At 41.3% G+C, this 23,088-nt stretch overlaps 1 protein-coding gene across 2 annotated transcripts in view; it reads right to left on the bottom strand.

Annotated features, from left to right (window-relative positions):
- The window catches only part of CRYBG1 (crystallin beta-gamma domain containing 1), a 95,658-nt gene that overhangs the window by 36,214 nt on the left and 36,356 nt on the right, over nt 1-23,088 (bottom strand). The window contains exons 1-2 of one of the 2 annotated variants that reach the window (XM_082756498.1): nt 6,378-6,429; nt 3,876-5,365 (exon numbers count right to left, since the gene is read on the bottom strand). In XM_082756498.1, coding sequence (XP_082612624.1) covers nt 3,876-4,627 — 752 coding nt within the window. In that variant the 5' untranslated portion in view covers nt 4,628-5,365; nt 6,378-6,429. Of the gene's footprint in view, nt 1-3,875; nt 5,366-6,377; nt 6,430-23,088 lie in introns of those variants that run through there. The other variant, XM_082756497.1, reaches the window with a different exon arrangement.

Below are 23,088 nucleotides of genomic sequence, written 5' to 3'. Positions count from 1 at the left end.
AATTTGAGATATTTAGACCCTAGTTTTCATTTCCAATACAACTGTTTTTCCCTAAACTTTTCACAGTTAAATTACTTAACGGTATGTTGTTTTTTTTTTTCTTTTTTGAAAATGTGTACAAGAAAGGGACTTCTAGTCCAGCTTCCTGCTCCAAGCAGGGACAGCTTCAAGGCTACCGATGGCTTTGTTTGCCCAAGTTCTGAGCATCTCCCATGATGGAGACTTCCCAGCCTTGCTAGAGGAGCACTGCAGCAGGTCAGCCACTTCCCCTCTGAGCTGTTTTTTGCCTGGTATCCCATCAAAAGAGCATTGTTGCCACTTGCAACCGCAGCCATTGTCCCTTCAGTGCACGCCAGAGAAGAAGCTGCTCTGCCTTCCTGATGCCCGTGGAGATAAGCAGAGATGATGCTAACATCTGCCCATATCCTTCTCCCCACTGAACAAACCAAAGTGCTCCAGCTTCTCCTCACATGGTGTACCCCAGTGCCACCACCTTCTTAGCAGCCTGCCACCAGGCTCATTACAGTTTGAGATCATCTCTCTTGTGCCTGGGGAACAGATCTGGAAGAGGAGGGAAGGTAGCCCAGACGTGGCCCAGATTCAGCCTCATGAGCACCAAACCCCTTCTCCTTGGACCTGCTGGCTGTGCTCCTGCCAGCCTACACTTAAGCCTGCCCATCCAGGCTGCAGCTTCACCCACCACACTACACACTACACAATGGTGGTACTTCTCCTTTCCTTCTGCCTGTACTTCCAAGGGGTGTCACTAACAGCCTGGGGATCTGAACAGCCTCATTCCCACACCATCCTTTTGTCAGCCCGTCACTTGCACCATCACATGTGTTTCAACGAAACAACACACATCTTCCTGATAAAATCCTTCTTTCCTTGTACGCCTAGCCACAAACAAGTGCAACAGTTAACACTGAGAGTTATCAGCCGCACCTACAACGTATGGAAATGAGAAGCTGACACCTCAAAGGTATACTTTCGAGCTTTGCAAATTCACGCTAACAACTGCTTCGGCAGCCTGTACTTTACGCGTCAGTATTTCTGCACAGCAGCAGCCAAACAGCTCAGCCTGAAGAGCAGTGGAAAGCTCAGCCTCGGAGCCCCATCCGGCAGGGCTGGCCTTGCTTGGCTAAGCCTTTCATTACACCTCTCCCCACGCTGATTTACAAGGCAGCTGAAGGATGCATCTCTCAGCTTCTAAGCCTGTTTAAAAGAAGGGCAAGCTGATTGAGTAGCCTTTAAGTCTCCCGTCTAATATGGGGGGAAAACACCGAGAGATGGATTCACGTAATGGTACAAACACTCTCCTACACACCTCCTGGTGTGGCTGATTGCTGCCACCCATTGCTGATCTGCAAACTGTTTGCTAGCCAGGAACAAGCAAGAACAAGAGAAATACCAACGTCGTTCTCTTAGGCTATACCTTGCAGTTTACCTGCAGAAGCAAGCAGTTAACCCTCTTCTAATACAGTCAGAAACGGAAGGTGACTCACGTATCTGAAGCTTTCTGTCCAAAAGACCTTCTCAAGCACGTAACTGATGCCAGAACGTCAGATTGAAGCAAGCAATGAAAAATGGCATGTTAACAGAGCAGAATAATTCAACAAGTGGGCATAGACACAAAGGCAACTAAAAAAACATGTCTGAAAATCAAATATGACAACTAAAGCCAGGAATTTCGTGAAGCACATCAAAGTGACTACTGCCTGAGGTTTTACGTGCTGAATAAGAGGTAACACAAACCTAAATTTAATCTCAGGCCTGGTAAATTCTGCTTTCAAAAGCTTAAAGCAAAGTATCCTGTGACTTCCAAGTCCCACTTTACACAGACATAAAAGGAGAAAAGAGAAAATTATATCACTGCTTTGAACTGGCAAAACCAACGTCTTTTGAGAATGTCCCTAAAGTACCTTGATGCCCAGAATTGGCACAATGTCATCAGTAACAGACATGATGTATTTTTATTTTAAGTGAAAACTACTTTGGTTATTACATTTTATAGGAGTCAAATGAGTCTGAGTGAATCAGTGTTTTTCAAACAGCAAGGGTATGGAGTATCTAAAGGTAATTTTTAACCTTTACAAAATGGAAACAGTAGCTGCTCTCTAGTTCAAAGCAGTAAGAAGAGAACACAAACAAACCTTCTAGTAATGGCATCATTCCATTTTTCCTTTCCCATTTTATAGCAGTTTAGTTCACATCCAGCTGTCTAGTTCACTTGTTCTCAGCAATGACCACAAATTACACTGGTTAATTGGGCCATATCAATTCCTCTGGCTAAAGGAACTGCCAGGAACTGTGCAATAGTATCTGTCGGGTGCATCAGGAACCTTGAAGCACCAGGGCAGTCCCCACCCTGGGCTAAAGTTCTTGTAGCAGCAGCAGCTGAAGTCAGGGCACCAAGTGCCACACAGCCCACAACACTGGGTGAAACATACCAGGCTGTTTAATCATCAAAATGAAAGCTGTCAGAAGGGGTACTCAGCTATTACTTTAAGAGCACAGCAGAAGATAATTCCCTGTACAGCAAGCCACGCAGATACCCAGAAAAACAAAATCCAGCTATGCGAGCACTGGTAACTTTATCAGCACTAATGACAGTGACACAAAGAGAAAAATATGCGGGCCACTTTCCTTCAAAGCTGTGAAGATACACAACTTCAGAGTTTACACTTTAAGTCTCTGCTGCCAGATGGAAAAGTATCACCATACAGAAAAATACCACAATTAAACCATCAGGAGGTGGTTTTAATTCAGTTAAAAAGGAACAAGTCAGATGTAGCATTTCACAAATTGTGCAAAGTATATACTGCTACAGCTCCTAAAGTTCCTATACTTCACAGATGTGAAGAAGCACAACCAGAAGCCTGTGTGCTTCTTAAGCTGTAACGTTGAACTTCCTGACCCTCTAACACAAGCAAAAGACGATTCTGAACACTCAGTGTCCCTCAGGTGGACTCTGATAGGACCTACAAATCAATACAGCAGAGGGAGGACAGCAATCCTGCTATTACATACCCATGAAAGTCAAACAACAGAAATAAAAAATGCAATAAGATGATTCACCGTAGGACCAAACTATAATGAACCCAGGAAATCAATAGCTGGAATCAGACTATTGATAACAGCACAAGCAACAAATACATCCACCTCTTTGTAACACTAAGGAAAGCGCAGATCACATCTGCTTGACAGAGGACAACCTCTTGAAAACCAAATCCTGCAAACTAACACCTGCATAATTCTGCAAATACCTGATGTTATGCCCATGTGTAAGATTTTACGTGCTTCATCCTGCACATCCATTTCACTGCTGTCATAAGTATTCAAATTCCTGGTGTAGGATTTACCATATCATTTGAAGTACCAAGTAAGTTCTATATTGCATCCTACCTTTCTTCATAAAATAACAACTGAGCAGACCTGCTGCTGCTTCAAAGCATAACCTGAACACATCCCTAACTCGGGGATTTTAATGTACAAAATCTTCAACCGGATCCTCAGTTGACTGGAAACAGCAAAACCACATTAAGGTCAATGAGAGCTGAGCTAATCCAAGCAACAAAAGGGGCAACAATGACGACAGAGCAGTTTTTATGTGTAATAAATTATTCCATATAACAAAACTGACATGAACTGCCTCTACATGAAAGAATTATTTTTCTAACACATGCATATTACAGTGTTTGTTAAGTGGTAACTGTAAATATGATCCAAAACAAACAAACAAACCCCACTTTTTAATTAGCTGAAAATAACCTAGATAGCAAATACATAGCCAGTGCTCCTATGCAATCTTAAATACAAATATAGGCAAAATTACAGCCACAGTGAGAAGGTAAACTGTAGTTTATGTTACTTACAGGCTAATTTTTGTCGTGACAATTTTGGAAGCATCCAAACTCTTCAGCTTCAAGCTGTCTAAATCAGAACTTGTCTGTCTCTCAGCTGGCATACATAGGTCTCCATTTTTAATCCCATCGGTACGCGAGAAAGCTCTTCCATCAGAATCATTACCATGCTTTCCTGTCTTGGTTTCATTTCTGCCTTCAGCAGACACCAAGGCGTTGTTTTCTGTCTTATCGGCCAAAGAAGCTTTGGGAGACTCCAAGCTGTCTTCCCCAAAAGCGCCAGGTGTAGTTCCCTTTTCCACAGAAGTTCTTTTTGTCATTGGGGTACTCTCCGTTGATGCTAAAGGTTGCTTTTTCGAGGAGTAATCTTTTATCTGACTCTTCAAACCAGTAGGGGAAGTGGGGACAGCATCCAACTGGTTCTTTTTATATGACCTTCTCCTTGTGGGGGTCGTGGTTGAGATCTGCTGTTTACATTTGTCAGTTTCATTTTTGGATGTGCCTTTGTGAGAAGATACAACTTTGAGGTCCGGGTTATTACCTGGGGAAAAGGAATTCCTTTCAGGAGTCTGTTGAGGAGACTTCAGTTTTCTTTCCGAGTTTATAACCTTGTCTGAAAACACCTCGGAAGGGACATCATCCTCAAAAACGGAGTCTTCTCTTGCAGTGTTCTCGTTCTGGTTTCTCTCTCCATTTGGAATATCACTAGATGACTGAGATTTTCTTCTTTTCCCAGATCTTTTATTAGCAGATTTCTTATCCATCGTGTCCGAATCACCACAACTTTCTTCTGATATAACAGTCACAGGTTCATTAAGGAGTTCGTCTGTTTTTCTAAGATAGATATCAACTGTTAGCACTCTAGCAGAATGTGGGCGTTCACTTGCCACAGTTTCCAGCTTGTATGGCAAATCCTTTGGCGTTGCATGCCCAGGCTCCTCAGACACCCACGTGTTCACTAGCTGCTTGTGGCTTAAGATACTCTTTTCTAAATCTTCACTAGACAAATTCCTCAAGCTTTTTATAAAATCTGGAGTTGTGGAATTATTTATATCTGGGACAGACTCCCTCTCTGGTTCCAACGTTTCCAAATTCAGATTACTCTCAAAGAAAGAGTTTTTAATGGTTTCACTGCTGCTGCTCCAGTCTGGTGACCACTCGCTGTCAGAAGAGACTCCTCTACCACTCCATTCTGAAATCGTATCGTGATACAGAGTTCCTGCTTCCCCACTGAAATTATATTCCTGTGTCTCAGAGACGCCACTCACGTTTCTCACTTGCTTCTGTACTGGAAGAGCTTCAGGTCCTTCTTTTAGATGTTTACAGTATATTGGCTGCACTTTGTGAGGCAAAACCAACCTCTCCCCTTTCCAATGGGAAGTGTGATCTAATGAACTTTTGACATTTTTCCTTTTCCCTGTACCAAACAGATTTCCAAGTCTCTCCAAAACCGGTTTCTTTTTGTGCTCTTCTCTCGAACAATCTGGAAATTGCGAGGTGGACTATAAAAACAAACAAACAAAACATTTGGTTAATGCCAAACACGTTTCTTTAATAAGTATGTTTGCACTAATACCACCTTGAAATTAAAAGGGTATGATAAATGGGAAAACAAAACAAACAAGAAAAAAGCCTAACTGCTTACTGAAAAATACGAGTTCTCAAAACAAACAAACCAGCTCAGGAACAGTTAGGATCCCAGGATTCGGTAGGTTTTAGCCTGTGTTTGCTTACAGGTGTGCTCATCTTGTCTTACAACACCTGTGTTATATGTCCCAGATCTCAAACTAATGCACAATTTGGTTAATAATGTGCAAAGCAATAGAGGAAAGCATCTCTGAGTTTGCAGGACTGGGGACACGTACTGCTTGGTTGAAGCTTTACACGTTAGAAAAAGAGAGGGGAGATGAACTTTCCACGTTGGCTGCTAGATTTGAGCCTTCTGCTTATAGAGAGGAGTCTCAAAGGTGTAAGCCGTGCTACACTTCTTTCGTTTTTCCTTAACGAAGCCCTGTAAGCATTTGGTTTGTGCTTTGGGTCAGAAAGCCGAAAACAACGAAAAGCCGGTCCATCAGTCAACACGCGTTACTGGGTCAAGCGCTGCCCTGCATCACCCTCGCCGAAGTTACCCTCGCAACTTCTAATTAACGCGGTAAACAGGAAACACGCAACCGCCCCGCCGAGCGCACGGGGGCATTTGCATTTTAATACCCGAGCACTTTGCAAACGCCGCCGCGACCAGCACCGCCTTTACCAGCCGCGCATCGCCAAGCAGCGATTTGGGGAACCCTCGCAGCAGGGTCCAGCCGCGCCTCCTGCCCCTCGGGCTGCCCCAGCGCCCTCCACGCCCGGTGTTACCGGGGGAGCCTCCCCCGTAAGGGGGCTGCTGCCGGCGCCCTTCCCCTCCCCGCGGAGCCTCGGGAGGCTTCTCCCGGTCTCCGAGGCGGCTGCCTCGGCCCCATTGAGCCCCTTTGAGCCCGGTTGAGCCCGGTTGAGCCTCGCCTCGCCACTCACCGCCCGGCCCGGCGCTGCCGCCCCGCACCGCGCCGCTAAGCCCGGCGCCGGCCGTCTGCCCGCTGCGCCCCGCTCCGCTCCGCTCCGCCTCGCCTCGCCCCGGCCCGCCCCGGCTCGGCCCGCCCCTGTGCCGCGGGCAGCGGCTCCACCTGGCCGGGCAGGGCGCTCAGCCTTCGCGGAGGGGCGCTGCCGAGCCGGGCCGGGCCGGGCCGGGCCGGGGGAAGGGAGATGCTGAGGGCGGCCGAGCGCCGGGGGCCGGGCTGCAGGGGGGTGGTGGCCCCGGTCCGGGCGGCGTGAGAGTGAGTCCGCCGCCTCGTGGTGCCGGCGCTCTCCCCGGGCGCTCAATTAGTATCGAATGCTTAATGAGGGCTGAGGTAGTCGTCTTCTAATTAAGGCTTAATGGCTGCTGTGAAGTGGAACAGCCTCGACGGGAAGGACCGCGCCGCTCTCACGCGGGCGCTTCTGAGGGCCCCGCGCGGGGGCGGCGGAGACGACAGGTCAACCGCCCGCAGCGAGTCTGGGCCTCCGGCTACCGAAGAGATGGGGCGTTTTTTACGCTTCCTCCCCCGGGTGAAAAAGCAGCAGGTTATTTGGTTTTGCATCATCAGCAGGCCAGCGACTGGCCTCGAGTAAAAACTCCTCCGAGCGGGAGTTAGGAAACGTGGTCTCGGCCCCTGGGGAGCCCCTATCTAACGCTGGCGGAGCGATGTGCAGCAGCTAAGCTTGCCCAAGCACATGAAAACATGCAGAAAGCCTCAAACGAGGAAATTCATACATATAGTTAGCATATCATACTGCAACCAAACAAAATACCTGTGATCCTTTGTCTTTGCCCACCTTTCTTAAGCGTTTTGCTCATACAACTGGTGAGCAAGTGTACCAGCAGCAAGGTCTTGTCCCCAGTGCCCGACAAATAGCCAAGTCAATGATCATGACCCCGACTTCAAGTTTGTTTTTCCTACTTTGTTTTTGTGTGTATGTGTGTTTAGAGTTGATGAAATAATCTGCAAATGAGAAAATTTCGTGTAATTTCTTTCCCTCCCTTCACTGATTTCTTTAAACTGGTAGAACCAAAACACTCCAAGAGGAACGTCAAGGACGGCATAAAATTCATACAGCTCAGACAGTTAAAATGCTTTTGTGATAACAAAAACAACTACAAATTTCCCTATATCTGATACAACTATCATGAGTAATGCAGCCCAATTACTATCTAATTTCTTGACTCTACGTATGTATTGCCAGTACTAGCTAATTATAGAGAAGGCATAAGGAGACAGTAATGAACATTGCTAGCTAAAAAACAGTAATAATGTGAAATTTGCACAAACACTTAACGCAAGCCAATAAGCAATGAGTAATACCGTCTGAAAATTCATAGTAATTGCAAGTGTGTGGAGGATGCACTACGTTAGTCATATTCAAAACTGCCAAAATACCAAAATAGGGGAAATTTAACTTTATTATGGTGCCAATCTGCATCTTAATATTTGACTGAATAATAGTTGCCAGTCCTCTAAATTAGTTGGGATTGCATTATCAACCTGGCAGTCATTACACTTGCAGTCAACCTTTGGGTTTGCAAGATTACACTTGGAAAAAATTAGTTATTTGAACTGTGGATCTGGATTTCTTGCTTCCCAGCAGTTGATTTTCATAAAGTCCATGGGAACTTAATTATCTTTGAGACGTCTCCCCCTTTCAAATGTACTTTAAACTGTCCAACAAGTTCAAAAGGTGTTGGATGGAAGGGAGGAGGGACAGCCAGCCAGTCCAGTCACATAAGCCTTGTTTCCTCAGGGAACGAGGCTAGAGATTTTTGCTTGATCTTGAAATAGCTGCCCTATGTAAACTGTTTTGAAGTAATTTCTTCATACAAAGTACTTTAATTATATACAGCTCTTTCAAAACACATAAAAGGCCAGGCACTTGCCCTGAAGAGCTTGTATTTTAACTGAGATAAATGTAGATGAGCCAGTATTGCCAGTGCAAGAGGGCACAGAGACCAGGGTTCTCAAGATGCAAGAACATGGGGCCCAACCTGACAGAGCACAGCACATAAATGTTTGATTTTCAGAGGGCAAGAAGTATCCTTTTGCTGTTGAACAGGCTCTTTCAATGTGTTTCAGCTTAAGCGGTCTTAACCTTGAGAAATTAGCCATTTCAGAAATCCCTGATCAAAGGCTTTGGCCAACTTTAAAAAAAAAAAAAAGGAGAGAGAGAGAGAGGAGTTGCCTACTCTTTCCTTGGACAGAATGCAGGAAGGTGTTTCAAGTATACTGCATGAATCTTTAAAGCTGTGTTCTAATCTGAAAGCAAAATGCCTTCTTCTTAACCAAGAAATGTAAATCTTGTTTGTATTTATATTCATACCTGTTTATGTTAGCATCAAAATATTTCCTCTGTTTTTGGCTGGTTATTTTTTCTCATTAGCTAATGTAAGCTGCCATAACCAAACCCCTAATTTAACAGAGTAATTAAACATGTGCTTTGCTGGTCTCCAGCGGATAGAAAGCATAAGCAACTTTGACTGATTCGTTGAATCAGAACTTCAGGCTGTGTCTTGAGGGATCAATTGGGTGTTAGTTTGTCAGATTAGTTCATCTGAGTAAATTGAATATGACTGAAAACACTTCTTAGAGCATGCATTACTGAAAAAAAAAAAGTATTTTCAGTAGTCATTAGAAATTCTGTGGTAGCTAATAGGTGGAAATACCCAGTATGAACAGTTCTGCAAATTAAACGTGCATTTGCTAGCATATGTTCACTTTCAGAAGGAAAAAAAGCAATAAACAGTATTTAGTGAAAAGTAGGTTTGACCTCTGTCATTCACTAGAAGACCATACATAACTGGATTTCAAGTAACGTGCAAACTTTAGATACCCTTCTATGTTGAACAATTCTAACAATGTAGGAACCTCCCAATTTCATACCGGAATGCCAGGAATTTTGGATCTCTTCAAATCACAGTGTCATAATTCTCACAATCATGAGAAACAGAAAGCCTGACTTCTAGCAGTCATGTGATACCCCAAGAAGTGCATTAGCCAAAACCATTTAAATAAATAAGCTATAACTCTTCAGGCTCTAGCATTCTGCACAGCGACTGAGAGTCAAATATTCAATGCTTGCAGCGCCAGGCTTCATTAAGGCTGAAAATTCTGCTGGAGTATTGCTAGCACAATGTGCTATAGAAGTAGTAGGAGGAAAACTGGAGAGAAATCTGTACAAATAAAAGCTAAGGGAGAAAAGTCTGAGCAGCACAAGATCCAGTCAATTCCCTGCTTCCAGTCCTACAGGGAGAAGATTTCATGCCACTCTCCCACTTCCCAGGTGAGTGCCCTAACTACTGAGAGAGGGAGCTGTAGACAGACATAAAAGCTTGCTGCTTTTGCTTGTGTTCCTATTTAAAACGCATGGGAAAAAATAACAAAGCATTTGATCTAATTTTTTTTTTCTTGAAATTTACCGAGAGGACAAAAAGAAAGCTATTTATTTCAAGTTAACCTAAGTGATTTCTATTCTTAACTAGTTACCTTACCATCAGTAAACTAGAATGAATTAATTCAGTTCAGTAAAATATTTTTCCTGGTTTATGCTGACCCTTCCCAACGCCACAAAAGAAGGCTTACTTTCTTAAAAAGTAAGACTATGTTCCTCTAGCCCATGCATTGCCTTCCTCCAAGTAACAAAAGTTTGGCACACGAACACTAAACATTTTTAGAATTTCTTTTAATGTATCAGATTTCAGGTTGACAGTTTCCTCCTCAGAGGCAAAGAAAGAAATGCACTGTAAATTTAACAAGTCTATCCGAGCATGGAATTTACTCCCTCCCTCTGCCAGCTCTTTGACTGGTATGCTTACATAGGATAGAAACAGCAATAGTTGGATTTTAAACAGTTTTATTTTTACCTGAGCTCTGTATAAAGGGAGCATAGTTAAATTGATTGGGGAACTTATCTGAATAACCAAGGAGCTATAAATACAAGACTGTTGAGCAGAGTGAAGTGAAATGAACAGAAGTTTTCCTAATAGTCATATTTTTCCACAAACTATTTATGTATCCTATTTTCCACTAAGGATATTTTAGCAAAGCAGTTCATGTATTCAAGAGAATAGGACCTATTTCCAATTTATTTTTTCAGTGTATAACTAAATTTTTAGTTCAAATGTAAAAATTGACTATTTTGGAACAGCATACAGAATAACGAGAACACCGAGCCTACAGATTTAACTTGTTTTTTGAATGAAAATAATCAGCTCAGGAAGCACAAATATAAGTGTAAGTCCCGTATTACTTCTTAGGTGCCAAAAGGAGAGATTTAGATTTAGAATGTATCCAGACAAAACAACAACAACAACCAGTAAGCCTGAAAGAAGCAGATCATGTAAAATCAAATAAATAGAAATACTTCTAAAAAGCTCAGCAAAGGCAAAGAAGCACAAATAAAAATTGAACAGATCATTACATCAGTATTTAGGAAAGGAATTTGATAAAAAAACAGACAGGCTTGTCAGAAAAGGCATGCCTGTTCCCATCTCCTCTTCCCCAAAGCTAGTTATTTCCATACACTAAAATCCTTACCCCCTCCCCTTCTGTCAACACCAGCATCTGTTATTTAAAGAGACACTCTATAAAAATATTGGAGATCAAATCGATTTAATGATTTTAAAAAATTAATCCTATAGGAACCCAAAGATTTCTGGTGGTTTAAGGGAAAAAAGAAGAGTACCGTTCGCCTTACCATGATGATGATAATTCTTTTTGCTGTTTACAGAAGAATAAACAAACTATGGTGTGTGAGATGCAGTCCTGTGTGTCATTAACCAAACCCTTTCTTTTTTTTCTCAGCAATCCTCCCACGCTTTAACCCCTTCTTTCTTCTGGCAGCACTCAGTTAAAAACAAGCAAAAAAGGAAGTAGTATCTGAAATGCGCCTTTCCAACTGATAAGTCATTTGGCAGACAAATTATAGCCATGAAAGGGACTCAATTAGAGGATAGCAGGAAGAGCTGCAGAGGGGTGGCAGCAAGTCCTTCAGCAAGCTCCTCAGCAGACGCAGAGAACCTGTTGCGAAGAGCTCTGAAGTTAGTGTTGGGCAAAAGCCTCACATGCATTAATTAACATGCAATACTAGAACGTAGATATGCAACAGCAGGAAAAATATACCACACACGTTGGTTCTCACAAACTTGATTCAAGTTTTCTCATCCACATTTAAGATGGCTAAAGAAAAAAAAAAAAATCACTTCTGCCTTTATTCAGTAAGAGATTGATTTATACAGGCATCCTTGGTTCTTCACCTTCCTGAGCTGGTATTTTAATTATGCATTTTTCTAGGGTATCAAGAAAAAATGAAACTAAGAAGGGATTTGAAAAAGCAGAAAAAAAGCAGCTCCAAAAGTACAAGCAGGAATCATTCAACATTAAAGAACTGAGAGAACATTTAAACTCTCCTGAACTGGGAAGACATCCAGAAATAAAATTATATGCAAAAAAAATAGCATTAACATAAATTATAGTAGTAGTAAGTCCTTGTGTTTGAATGTAGGAGAAGGTGAGAAAGCTTGATATTAGTTAACCTCACATCTTTGCTCTCAGCATTTCTAGCCTTGGTGCTGGGTCAGAGCTGTACCATTAGATAATCAGTCTAAAGACTCAGCAAGACATCACCTCTTTTGAAGTAAAGAGTGAAAATAAACTCATATTATCTGTGTTTCATTTTAAGATACAGGAACTTGAAAGTGCCTGTCTGTTGAGCAATAGAGGACAAATGGCAAAAGCATTTTGGAGGGGAAGAGACAGTGGCCTGGAAGTCTCTTTGGTCTCTGGAAACAGAAGACACAGCTAATAAATACAACCCATTTCCTTTTGTTTTTTTAAATTCTGAATGTAGTTCAGAAAGATAAAGAATCTGATGTGTAAATGTTTTTACAATCACTGTAGGTCTCTTTCTTCTGTTTTGAGAGAAGGCACAGCGTCTTGTCACTAACTCTAAATAATTTGTTGGTAAGTACAGGTTTACCATAAACTGTCTAATTTAGACCGATAGCTCACTGTAACACTTCCCAATTCCTTATAGATTAACTATTTATGTGTAATTACTGGAAACAGGTTTCTTTTGCTCCACATCTAAGCATGTCTGCGACAGACTAAGCTATGAATGTCTGGAAATCAGTTCTTCCTTAAGCATCATCAAATGCTGCTCTTGATCTCTTCCCCTTGCTTTCATGTAAAATTGTTGCTGTCAGTAGGAGCTTCACAGTTCTGAAAGTACATGGCATTTGAACAAGCTTTGCAACATTTCAGGGCATGTACAAGAATCTCATAAAAGTATCAGTAAATTCTATGGGCAACCAAAAGTCAGCTACTTTTGAAAAAGACAAAAAAAAAGACCTGCAGTTTTCACTAGTGCCACCAAGCTTACAGTCGGTCAAAACCCCACAAGATAGGTCAGCTAAAAATGTACAAGTGACAACTCACTATGTTTTCCATTCTGTATCTTGCTAATCAAATAAAAGGCATTTTAAGTAGCAGTCTGGATTTCTTTGCTAAGCACAGAGTAAAACTAATGTGTATTCTCAGAAGGGGAGTCTCTCTCTTTGAGATCTACAAAACTGGACATGGTCCTGAGCAAGCAGCTCTGGGTGTCCCTGCTTGAGCAGGGGGTTGGAGCAGATGGCCTCCTAAGGTCCCTTCCAACCTCAACCCTTGTGTGCGTGTGTGATTCTGAAATTAGGCACACTGAAAACACTTTCTCAAGAGAGTTTATACATTTTTATATTCAATGGTTGTTGGGCAAAGGAGCCACAAATACTATAAAGGAGCCACAAATACTATTTGGCAAAAGCCTTTGCCAAATGCTGCACTGATGGTGGCCACCCTGTGCTGGCTAACTGAGCTGGCTCCTCCTGGGCTAGCTCAGGCATCTCAATGTGATCCTGCATGTAGCTCCATTTCTAGTGCACTCCCATGCTCAACCTGCTGTTAGCTAGCCCTGAGCGCTCACCAGATGAAGGACTTAGGCTGGCTCACTCTCTGCTTGTACTATGTAGGAGTGCTAAGTCCTTGCAGTTCTAATTCAGCCTAGGGAAAATATGCCTAGGAGTTACACTAAAACACCTAAATGTTTTAGTCTTCCACTGGCACTAGTCCTGAATACCTAGTGATGATAACTTGTGATGTCATTTGAAACTTGGAAAACTGGGGTTCTGTTCACTGTGTGAAACAGTCTGAAACAATACCTAGAAAACTGAAAGTCCTTTTGCTAGCATCATAAGGTTTTTCCCCAGCTCAGGCACTGTAGAAAACAGGCTGTCGGAGGCACACAGGGCAAGAGACAGAAAGCTGTCCTTCTAAGCTCTGCTTTGTTATTGCAAGGCTGTAAAACTGCTAAAGAATAAAGACAAATTGGACTGCAAATTGGACTGCTAATCTGACCAAGCCCAAATTTCATAAAGCTAACAACAAAGAGAACCGCATGTTTGGCATGCTTGCTTTGGGAAGTAGATGTGATGGTCCTGAAATAGGAAAAAGTCGCTGTGTGTATGTTTATGACTGAAAACGATCCAGGAGGATGAAAAATGACAATATTTAATCAAAGGGTATTTAAATGTGAAATTAATAGAATCTCTCCTCTCCACAGACAGTCTCATTAAATAGATAAAAATCATGCAACGTAACTTCCATTACAAATTATCCCAGGGTACCATTTGGGATCTTTAAACAAACAGAACCTTTCAACTGAATGGTGTCTCAAGTCAACCCCCCCCCCCCAGTATGAAGGCACCCAACGTAGCAGGTGCTTTGGAAAATCTGGGCTTGATAGTCTATGTGCTTCAAAGAGACCTCTTCTAAAACATAAGGAGTGTTTACATCCCTTGATAACTTCTTTGATGTACAGAGTTTTCATCTTGCACAGATGAAGAGTATTAAAGTACAGGGAACTATTATTACTAAAATACCTTATCCTGACTTTATAAAAATGGCTGGACATCTCATTTTACATTTGAATTACAATGTTATAAATGTTATAATTTAGTGTTTATTCTAAATAACAGTGTTCACCTGAGGCTCCCAGAATTCCCTCAAACTAATTATTATAATAATTGTCACAGATTATTGCCTTATTATTAATTACAGTAAACTTTATAAAACCAGTACAGAGAAGATAGGAGTGACTCAGGACCCACTGGTTCCCTGCAGTGGGCAACTCTTTGCTCTTAATCCCATGGTTACATCAGTATCACTTAATATTTACCATTAAGCAACAGGAACTTCTAAGAGAACTTTTTAATGAAATGCACTTATATTCTTAGGTATGTTTATATTAGGCTCCAAACAGATGTAATTATTATATAAAACATTAAAATAAACAATATGTGCCTGTCTGGAAAACAGATATATTATTACTTCTGAAGAAAAAGGGAGATGCATGTCTTCCTGCTATTAAGGATCTATTATTACAGACATGCTGCATCAACCTGCTGTGCACACAGACTACTAAATGCTAACTGCTAAAGAGATGTAGCTACAGCAGCACCTGAATCTCACTGGTATTACTAGTGGATAATTGGATGAGTGTTAAATATTCCTACCTGGTATTCTTAAAAAGAGGGGAAAAAAAACAGGTGCGTGTATATTTTTTGATTGAGAATCATGTAATAGGGAAGTGCATCAAGCTGATTTAAGCTGTGCAGTTCACAAATACCAACGTTTCCAGGAAATGTCAAGAAATACACAGGATTATTGATTCCACACTTCAATTTCTGAATAAAGATATTAGTTTGGACACTGGCCAATCCGGCATGCTCTGGGACTGCATTGATGCCTGTGGTTTAGAACAAAGAGGCATTACAAGAGGCACTTTTTGCGTTAACCATTAAAAGCATCAGGGTTAAGCAAATACAGTTTTAACCACCAGAGTCACTGTGTGCAGCCCAAACTGATTGAGAACCTTTCTAAAAAACGTCTGGTAAAAGCACTGCTCCCTTAGCACCTCTGGGAGGACCACTTTGTACGAGCCCCCTCCACTGATCCTCGGTGCCTGAGGCCACAGGAGGCACCTGGGACAGCCCGGTGAAAACCTGGGAGGCTCCAAGTTCTTCCTGTCCACAGGAGCAAGGAGCGTGTGTGTTCTCTCCTGTTCCTACTCCACCGCTCCCCTCCTACGCCTTCCTGGCAGCTGGCTGGGAAGGGGTGGGAAGAGAAACCTCTGCTATGCCATGCAGCTTTCCCCAGCTACCTAACCTTTTTGTCTGCAAGTGACTCCAGCTTCTGTCTCTGCTGCAACTCGGGCTTTCCCAGCCAGCCACACGAGGAGAGGAGCCTGATGAGTCTCTCCTGAACAGTGGCCAGCAACAGGCAGGGTGAGCTGCTCTGTCGCTGGGTAGCTGCTTAGAAAAAAAACAGGACACAAATTGTATATACCTTTCTTATGTTTGGAAAGGGTTTTTTTCTTTCTTTCTTTTTTTTTTTTTTTTCCCTGGCTCCAGAAGTCGTAAACTTGCATGTTCAAAATTAAGTCCTACATGCCAAAGAAAAAAACAGACCCTCAGCATTCCCAGAAGCAAAATAATCAAAACACCTCTGGAGAAGAGGGGAGGTGCACATTCAGAACTACCACTGATAAGCCTTCTGAAAATCACAAGTTTCTCGAGAAGAAATACCAAAAAGTAAACAGATCTTGATGTTCTTTTTATCTAAATAGTGGTTTCTAAACATTTACCATGTAGTCTGTTCAGACTTTTTAAGGCATCTCAACAGCTAGGCTCTTCAATACTCCTCCTAGACAACTTATTCTCTTTTTCAGCAAATATACCTTAGAAATTAAATAGGTAAAAAGAGAATAAAAAAAATGAGGGGGAGGTAAAGATGGGAAAGAAAAAGAGGTTTGTGTTTTTCCTTGCATGTCATAAGGTGTAATTTAGAGGAAATTACCTTGTCATGTCCCATTTTAAAAAGCAACATTTATAAAATAAAACATTATATTCTATTTAAATTTGCAGATATTGTTTGCAACCACAACAAACTCAAAACTTATCTGTTGAAATGTAACCCACTCTGCTTTAGAAAATTATCTGAATAAAGCTAGTTTGTAGGAATGGGATTATTTTAAAATCCCTAAATCTCACTCAAACAGTTTAGGCAATTCTTAATTAAACTGGATCACTCTTTCCACTTGGGATCCCCACAAGGGATAAGTGAAGAAACATTTCGGCATATTCACTATAATTCAGTTCTCAGGACGATATAACCAGAAAGATGAAGTTTTTTGTGACTGCCCTGTGCAAACCCATTATTATACTGCAGTTGGAACTACAGAGCAATAAATTACACATATATCATTTACGTACATACACACACTTTCCTAGTTGTCCCAGACACTATATAGAGTGTAACAGAGCAAAAGCCTGGTCAGGAGGAGTGAACTCGTACTAAAAGCTTTGTGTTGCAATCTTTGCAGATCTGAGGGTGCACAGGTGTGCTGTGGATATGCTGAGCCACCTGATCACGTACCATGGCAAAATGGAAATACGGTTACACCCAGAGAGAGAGCACAGCTGGCTGCCAAGGACCCGAAAACCTTTCCAACACATTGCACAAGTGTGGAAGTGGTACAAGAAAAGCATGATGCAAAGCAGTCTGCAGCTCTCCACACGGATCACTACACAATAGCCTCGCGTGGAGGCCGGAGACAAACTCCCAGTGAATCAAACAGCAGCTTCACAGGACTGTACTTACCGAGGGAAAGAGAAGGGAGGAGTATGCCCTTTGGGAAGAAGGTGGAAAAGCACCTGGTGTCATCCTAAGAAAGACTTATATGGTAGCATGAGCAACACCAGTGGGATGTTGAAATGCTACCCAGCTAGGTGTTTGGCATGATGATACATGAAGGTGGGGTAGATAAACGGTGCCCACTGATAACGCTGGACTGCCCGGCGTGCGCTCCCGCGTCACCATTACCAGGCTCATTACGTACGGTCCATATTTGATCACTGACGACAGACTTCCTCACCGCTTTGCAAGGCATGAATGGCTCCCTGCTTAGGGACAGGCTGCATATTATCCAGTGCTTCGGTTCTGAAGAACTCAGCACTATCAGACATTCTGGATGACTGCTCGTGTGGCTGCCTTTTAAGCAGTTGCTAACTATCTCTAACACATTTTCACCCATTGCATCTCCTAAATTTCTTCACAGCATTACATGGCGCATGTAATAACTAAAATGAAATTAAATTCCAAGCATAGCTCAACACAAAGACTATGTGTGATGCAAGTCTAATGTGAAGTTGGACATGGCTTCTTTACAATTCTCCTGTTTTGAGGAGAAGTGTTTAAGTGTTTGGAAGGAGAGTGCTCTCAGTGACACCTGTCTTAAGTTGCCAGCCAAGAGTAAATAAATGTATGTTGTCTGATACATGTTACTGTTTTTTTCTTTTAAACAGCATGTAAGATGTTTTCAAGGACTCAACCAGCTGCAAGAACTGGACATAACCTAAAGGTTATTTTTAGGAAATAAGAGACTCTTATAGAGTCTTTTAGGAAATAAGAGTGTCTTAAGCCAGGTTGCAAATAGCAAAATTAACACCTTTTAAAGTTAATACAGAAATGAATTTGTGGTTCAAATGGGGATAAAAGGTGTAACAAGCTGTGAATATGGAAAAAAGTGGAATGACAAGGAAATTGCAATGATGCCATCCATCTAGTCAGCAGGATGGTATTTTATTAAGCAGAGAAGTAATTGTGTTGAGCAATGCTCAGAGAGCTTCTGTCACAGATAGCTGAGAACCTCTCTTGTGCTCTAATTACCTCTAAATTTCAAGAGGTTTGGAAGATAAAAGGATGAGAAGTCTTCAGTGTGCAAAAGCCAATTCAGTTACAAAGCCAATTCATAATAATCAGATAGTTTTGTAGTGCACCTGGTGTCCAAGCATTTTGATATCAGGACTTCTCAGAATTTCGGCCTCTCCCTACACAGTACGTATGACTGAGCGTATATACCTAGCTGCTGGATTCCTCTACCTTCATTATTAACAAATGCAGTTGAATAGAGGCCACCTAGCAATTTTTTTTTTTTCTGTGAACGAACCACAGTTTTGTATCCAGAGCATCTTTGCTGCAGTACTATGTGTGCTTGCTGTGTCCTGGGAAATCTAGGCGGAACGATGCTTAACCAAAGGCACATACTATTATGGGTACTCTTATCTCAGTAATTCTTACTCTGTTGTATACCTCGCATCAATCATGCTTCAAGGAAAATTCTAGTATGCGTGGCTTACATTTCTGGGGATGCAATTACCATGGTAATTCTTCTAACCAGAGACATAAAATAAATCAGATCTGCATTAAGACCCTATTGGAAGAGTCCTAGAGAAGTGTAACAGCTTACTGTGTCTTCTGAACACTCCTGCTTTGGTTTTGGTTTTGCTATCTTTCCTATCTGCTATGAATTTAATCTGCAAACAAGTAATTACTGTTACTTTGGTTCGGGCATTCTTTGGTTCCACCCTTTCTTTCTCTCCTCTCTGGTATCCCTCTTGTGCCCTTTTCCTGTCTTACTTAGGCCTTGTCAAAGCACAGACACAGATAAAGCAATGAAGTGCAATCATCAAAAGCAGAAGTGCCTAATGTACACACATTCATAGCGTTTATCTTTTTTTTTTCTTTATTGCAGACACAATATCTGAGATCCATCAGCCTGTGAAGCATCGCCAGTGTTGACTTACAGCTGCAGGTGGCTGTCCCGCTGCCCTGATTCAGCCTTCCTGCAGGTACGCTGGTACCCTTGTGCTATGAGAAGTGAATTGGTTGTACAGGGGCTTTGCTACTTCTCTAGCTCTTAGTGTGAACGCTAAGAAATATTTATATTAAAAGACAGTACAGAATTAACAAAAATGCAGTTCAGTCTTCCACTGCTACTTAGCACTGTTCTTTGGGAAGACCTGGCCAACATCCTCTTTAGGAAGAAGAGGGCAACATGTGGGTTCTTGCTAGCGGGTGGTATTACATAATGGCTGTCGGTACATGCTGGGGCCAGTTTTGCCTCGTCTACATGACACTGAGCATCCCTTTCTGTCAGGTATACTCATGGTAGTCAACACTGCTATTACATCTGTAGACCGTGCTCTTAAGTATTGTCTTAATGGAAAGCCTACTGACAGAACCTATCTCCAAATTACTCTCCCTGCAGTCCTTTGTTGATCTTAACACTTTACCAGATCATTTTGGGTTAGTGGTTACGACACTACTCACCAAATACTGTTGAAAAGTAATTTAAGATACAGTGGCTTCTCTGAGCACAAATGTCTGTGGGAGACATCTGTGCGACTTAAGTGGTCAGCTTTTAAATTCTGTCCCAGTTCTGTACTTTCTGGCTTCCATGATGACTACAGTACTATTTACATTTTGTTTCTTATTGGTTGTTGTGTTGTTGGTTTTTTAATTATGAGTTGCATATTTATCAACTAAATCATTCTGAAAGAATATTTCAGTATTAATCATCTTGAACTATTGCAAAACATAACATGACTCAGAGCTAAGCATCCTATAAAAACTTTAAAAGTTTAAACAACAGACAGAGCAAATTAAATATTTGCCAAGTGTAGTATAAATCCTTTGTCAACCATATAAGAAATGCTGGCAGGGCTAGGACAAAATGAGGCATTCTTTTTCCCTTCCCACATCTCTCCACCCTACTCAACTGGTTTGGTTTGAAAATTTGATTACTTTTTTTTTTTTATTTATTCCTCCATGAATTTCAAAGCAAAGACTTCAGTGCTCTTTTCCTATTAACATCACTTTCTTGCCCAAACAACAGTATGGTTGAAGCCTAAGAATAGGTACAAATTACATAGATAGGATAAAAGGAAAAAAAAAAAAAAAGCAACTCAGATGAACTATTATAACTTTCTCATGTTTTCCTAGACTTTTTGACCACAATAAGGAATTATGTGCTGGGCAGCCAGCACAATAACATCCTATTAAAATCCATATTATAAGCCACACAGACAATGAATAATGTAGCTATTCTAAATTTTGTCAAGAGAACTCTCATGTGATCCATGCTTCATCATATTTGATCTTTTTCCATTCTCTCTGTACACTCTTCGCTTCAATTCGTACAAATACATCAAGAGGGTGATCCCAAATCCATGGCTCATGGAAAACTTCCCCCAAATTTTAATAAAGTCATACATACATGCAAATACATATAAATCCATCTATAGATATATAAAAATATAAATAAAAAACTTATATCCTTTCTAGCCTATAAAAATCTCTATTGCTGTATTTTTGGTTCACTTAAAGCATAGAAATTTATTTCTCCAGGTTTCCCATAAATTAGTGCCTTAGAGGCCCACTGCATGCAGGTGGCTGTCACAGACAAATCTGGTTATTTACGGAGGTTAAAAGTTATGCTTTAAAATTTAAAATATGGGAGGCTACTCTCATCTCTGCTGTAATGACACTGGGGAGCATCATGATTAAAAAGTAGGCCTACTGGAGTAAGTACAAGCATGATTATTTGAAAAGGGAATAAGTAAATGCCAGTTTTTTGTTGAAGAATATTATGTGGAGATGGTCATGGGATTTTGTACCTATCTTCCTAGTAACGGGGGTGGGGGGAAGAGGAATATGATTCAACTCGTTAAGCCTCGGGGGTAGAAAGTGCCATTATTTCAAGGAAACAAGTCACACCCGTCGCGAGGAGGGTGACTGGAAGCATCATGCGGCAGCAGTGAATTATCTGCACTGAACACACAGTAGTAGTGAGGCGTGAAACCCAGATTTAGTGACCTCTGCTATATTGCTCATGCTAGGAATGACAGGAGTTCTACCAGGCAGAGAACACAACGGTTATACTGAAGAAGAGGAAGGAGAAAACAAACAAACACACACACACAATTCAGTACAATTAAAGTACATTACTTGACACAACAATTGAGCATAAATATAATTAAGGCGATAGAAACTCCAGAAAGAATTCTGACGTCCAGCACAACACCAAGCAGAATATTTTCCCTGGTGGTGTTTTTTTTTTATTATTACTATTTGTTTTGGTAATACAGAGTTTGTCCTGCTCCAACATTTGCTCCGCTAGGAAGGTATAGCTTATTCCAAAGAGTTGAGGACCTATCCAGATTTTAAAAGAGAACAAAACAAAACCAAGATCAAGCCCATCCACACCTTCCAGTCTCCTCTTTAGTAGTTGCCTTGCTGTACCTGCCCTTCAGCTCAAAGGAAAAAAGTCCTAAAATGTCATGTAACTTCCCCTTCCTTTTTCCCGAGTGTTTGCACAAAGCAGGTTAAGTGCTTTCTCGATTTTTTTTGTTCTCATCTAGAAAATACACAAAAGCAAATACGCTTGGGCTTTGCATGACTCAATGGTAGGACTTTGGCTATAGGATTTTGTTTAGCTTTTTGATTCCAGGCTGAAGAAGGATTCCTTTTCTTCTTTCCGTCTGAAATTTTGGGAGGAGATTGGTTAACCACTGAAAGGCCTTATCTCTTGAAAACTGTGGTGAACCTTACGACAAAGACTTGCACTCCTCAGGGCAGGCTCCGCTCACTTATCCACAGACTGATAATTCTGTTGTCTTACTCTTCACCTGCTTTCTCGCTTACTTGGTACTGGAAGTTTATCAAGCAGCAGTATAAAATGCTTTGCTTGCACAATTTGTAACTGGCAGTTTTGTTATTTCTTGAGAAAATAAAACACTGTAAGGAGAAACACTATGAGGACCTGGGCTGGATTGCTAACATTACTCTGAGCAAGGCAGAAATGAAATTGAAGAAGTACATGAGGAATCTGAAACTGAAAATATCCTAGACCTTGACTAGCTTATCATCTCGTAAGACGAGTTAAAGGGCAGGAGGACTTTTGGATCTGTATATCTGCTGTCTCAGGAATATGGCAAAGGCAGTGATAGAATAAACTCATTTAATCCAGTAATTTGACACAGAATCAAAATGGGCTTCCATAGCCACACCTGGGTGTTAGAAGTACTCCACCCAGTTTTCTTAGTTAAATATTCATTTCATAGGACTGAATCTTTGTGTGAAAGGCAGTGGTTGTGTTCCGGTAGCAAGTAGGTGTGAGAACTCTTATCTAGATGGAGAATCCTGAGAAACCTTTACACAGGTACCTGGTTATAGGACTCAAAAAATGACTAATCAACAGCTTGATGTAAGAAGGGAGACAGTGTTAGAGCACACGTATGGGACTGTTAGAAAAAACAAACAAACAAACAAACAAAACAAAAAAAACACTGTTTAGACCTAAATATCCTGCAAGGAATTTGAAAGTCTAGATTTTTTGTAATCATTGATCCTAGTGAAGAGAAAATGTACAAATAATGAAGGAATAAAACACTATTTACATTCACTTATTTTACTATCAGCAGAAGCCAATCTAAATTTAAAATTGTTCTTTACAGGAGCAAATACATTTCAGCCTAACTAAATGGGAACCTATCAGCTTAAAGCCTATTTGTCTGTAAACTACATAATTTAAGGTCATTTGAGTTTGCGCTATTGCAAGTAGGACTCCTCTATTTGTATTGGCATCCATGTTATCCCTATTGAAACTGTATGACTAAAAAATACACATGTATCTGTGATTTAGTCCTCAAATTGAATTATTATTTATTTGAAGAGAACCGAATGCAACAAACATTCAGGAAGTTGCTTCTTCATCCATAGGAAGA

Source organism: Aythya marila (assembly GCF_965140915.1).
Source record: "Aythya marila genome assembly, chromosome: 3".
In the NCBI taxonomy this organism is placed as follows: Eukaryota; Metazoa; Chordata; class Aves; order Anseriformes; family Anatidae; genus Aythya; species Aythya marila.
Note: the sequence above shows the minus strand (reverse complement) of the source record. Positions and strands in the feature narration are given on the sequence as shown.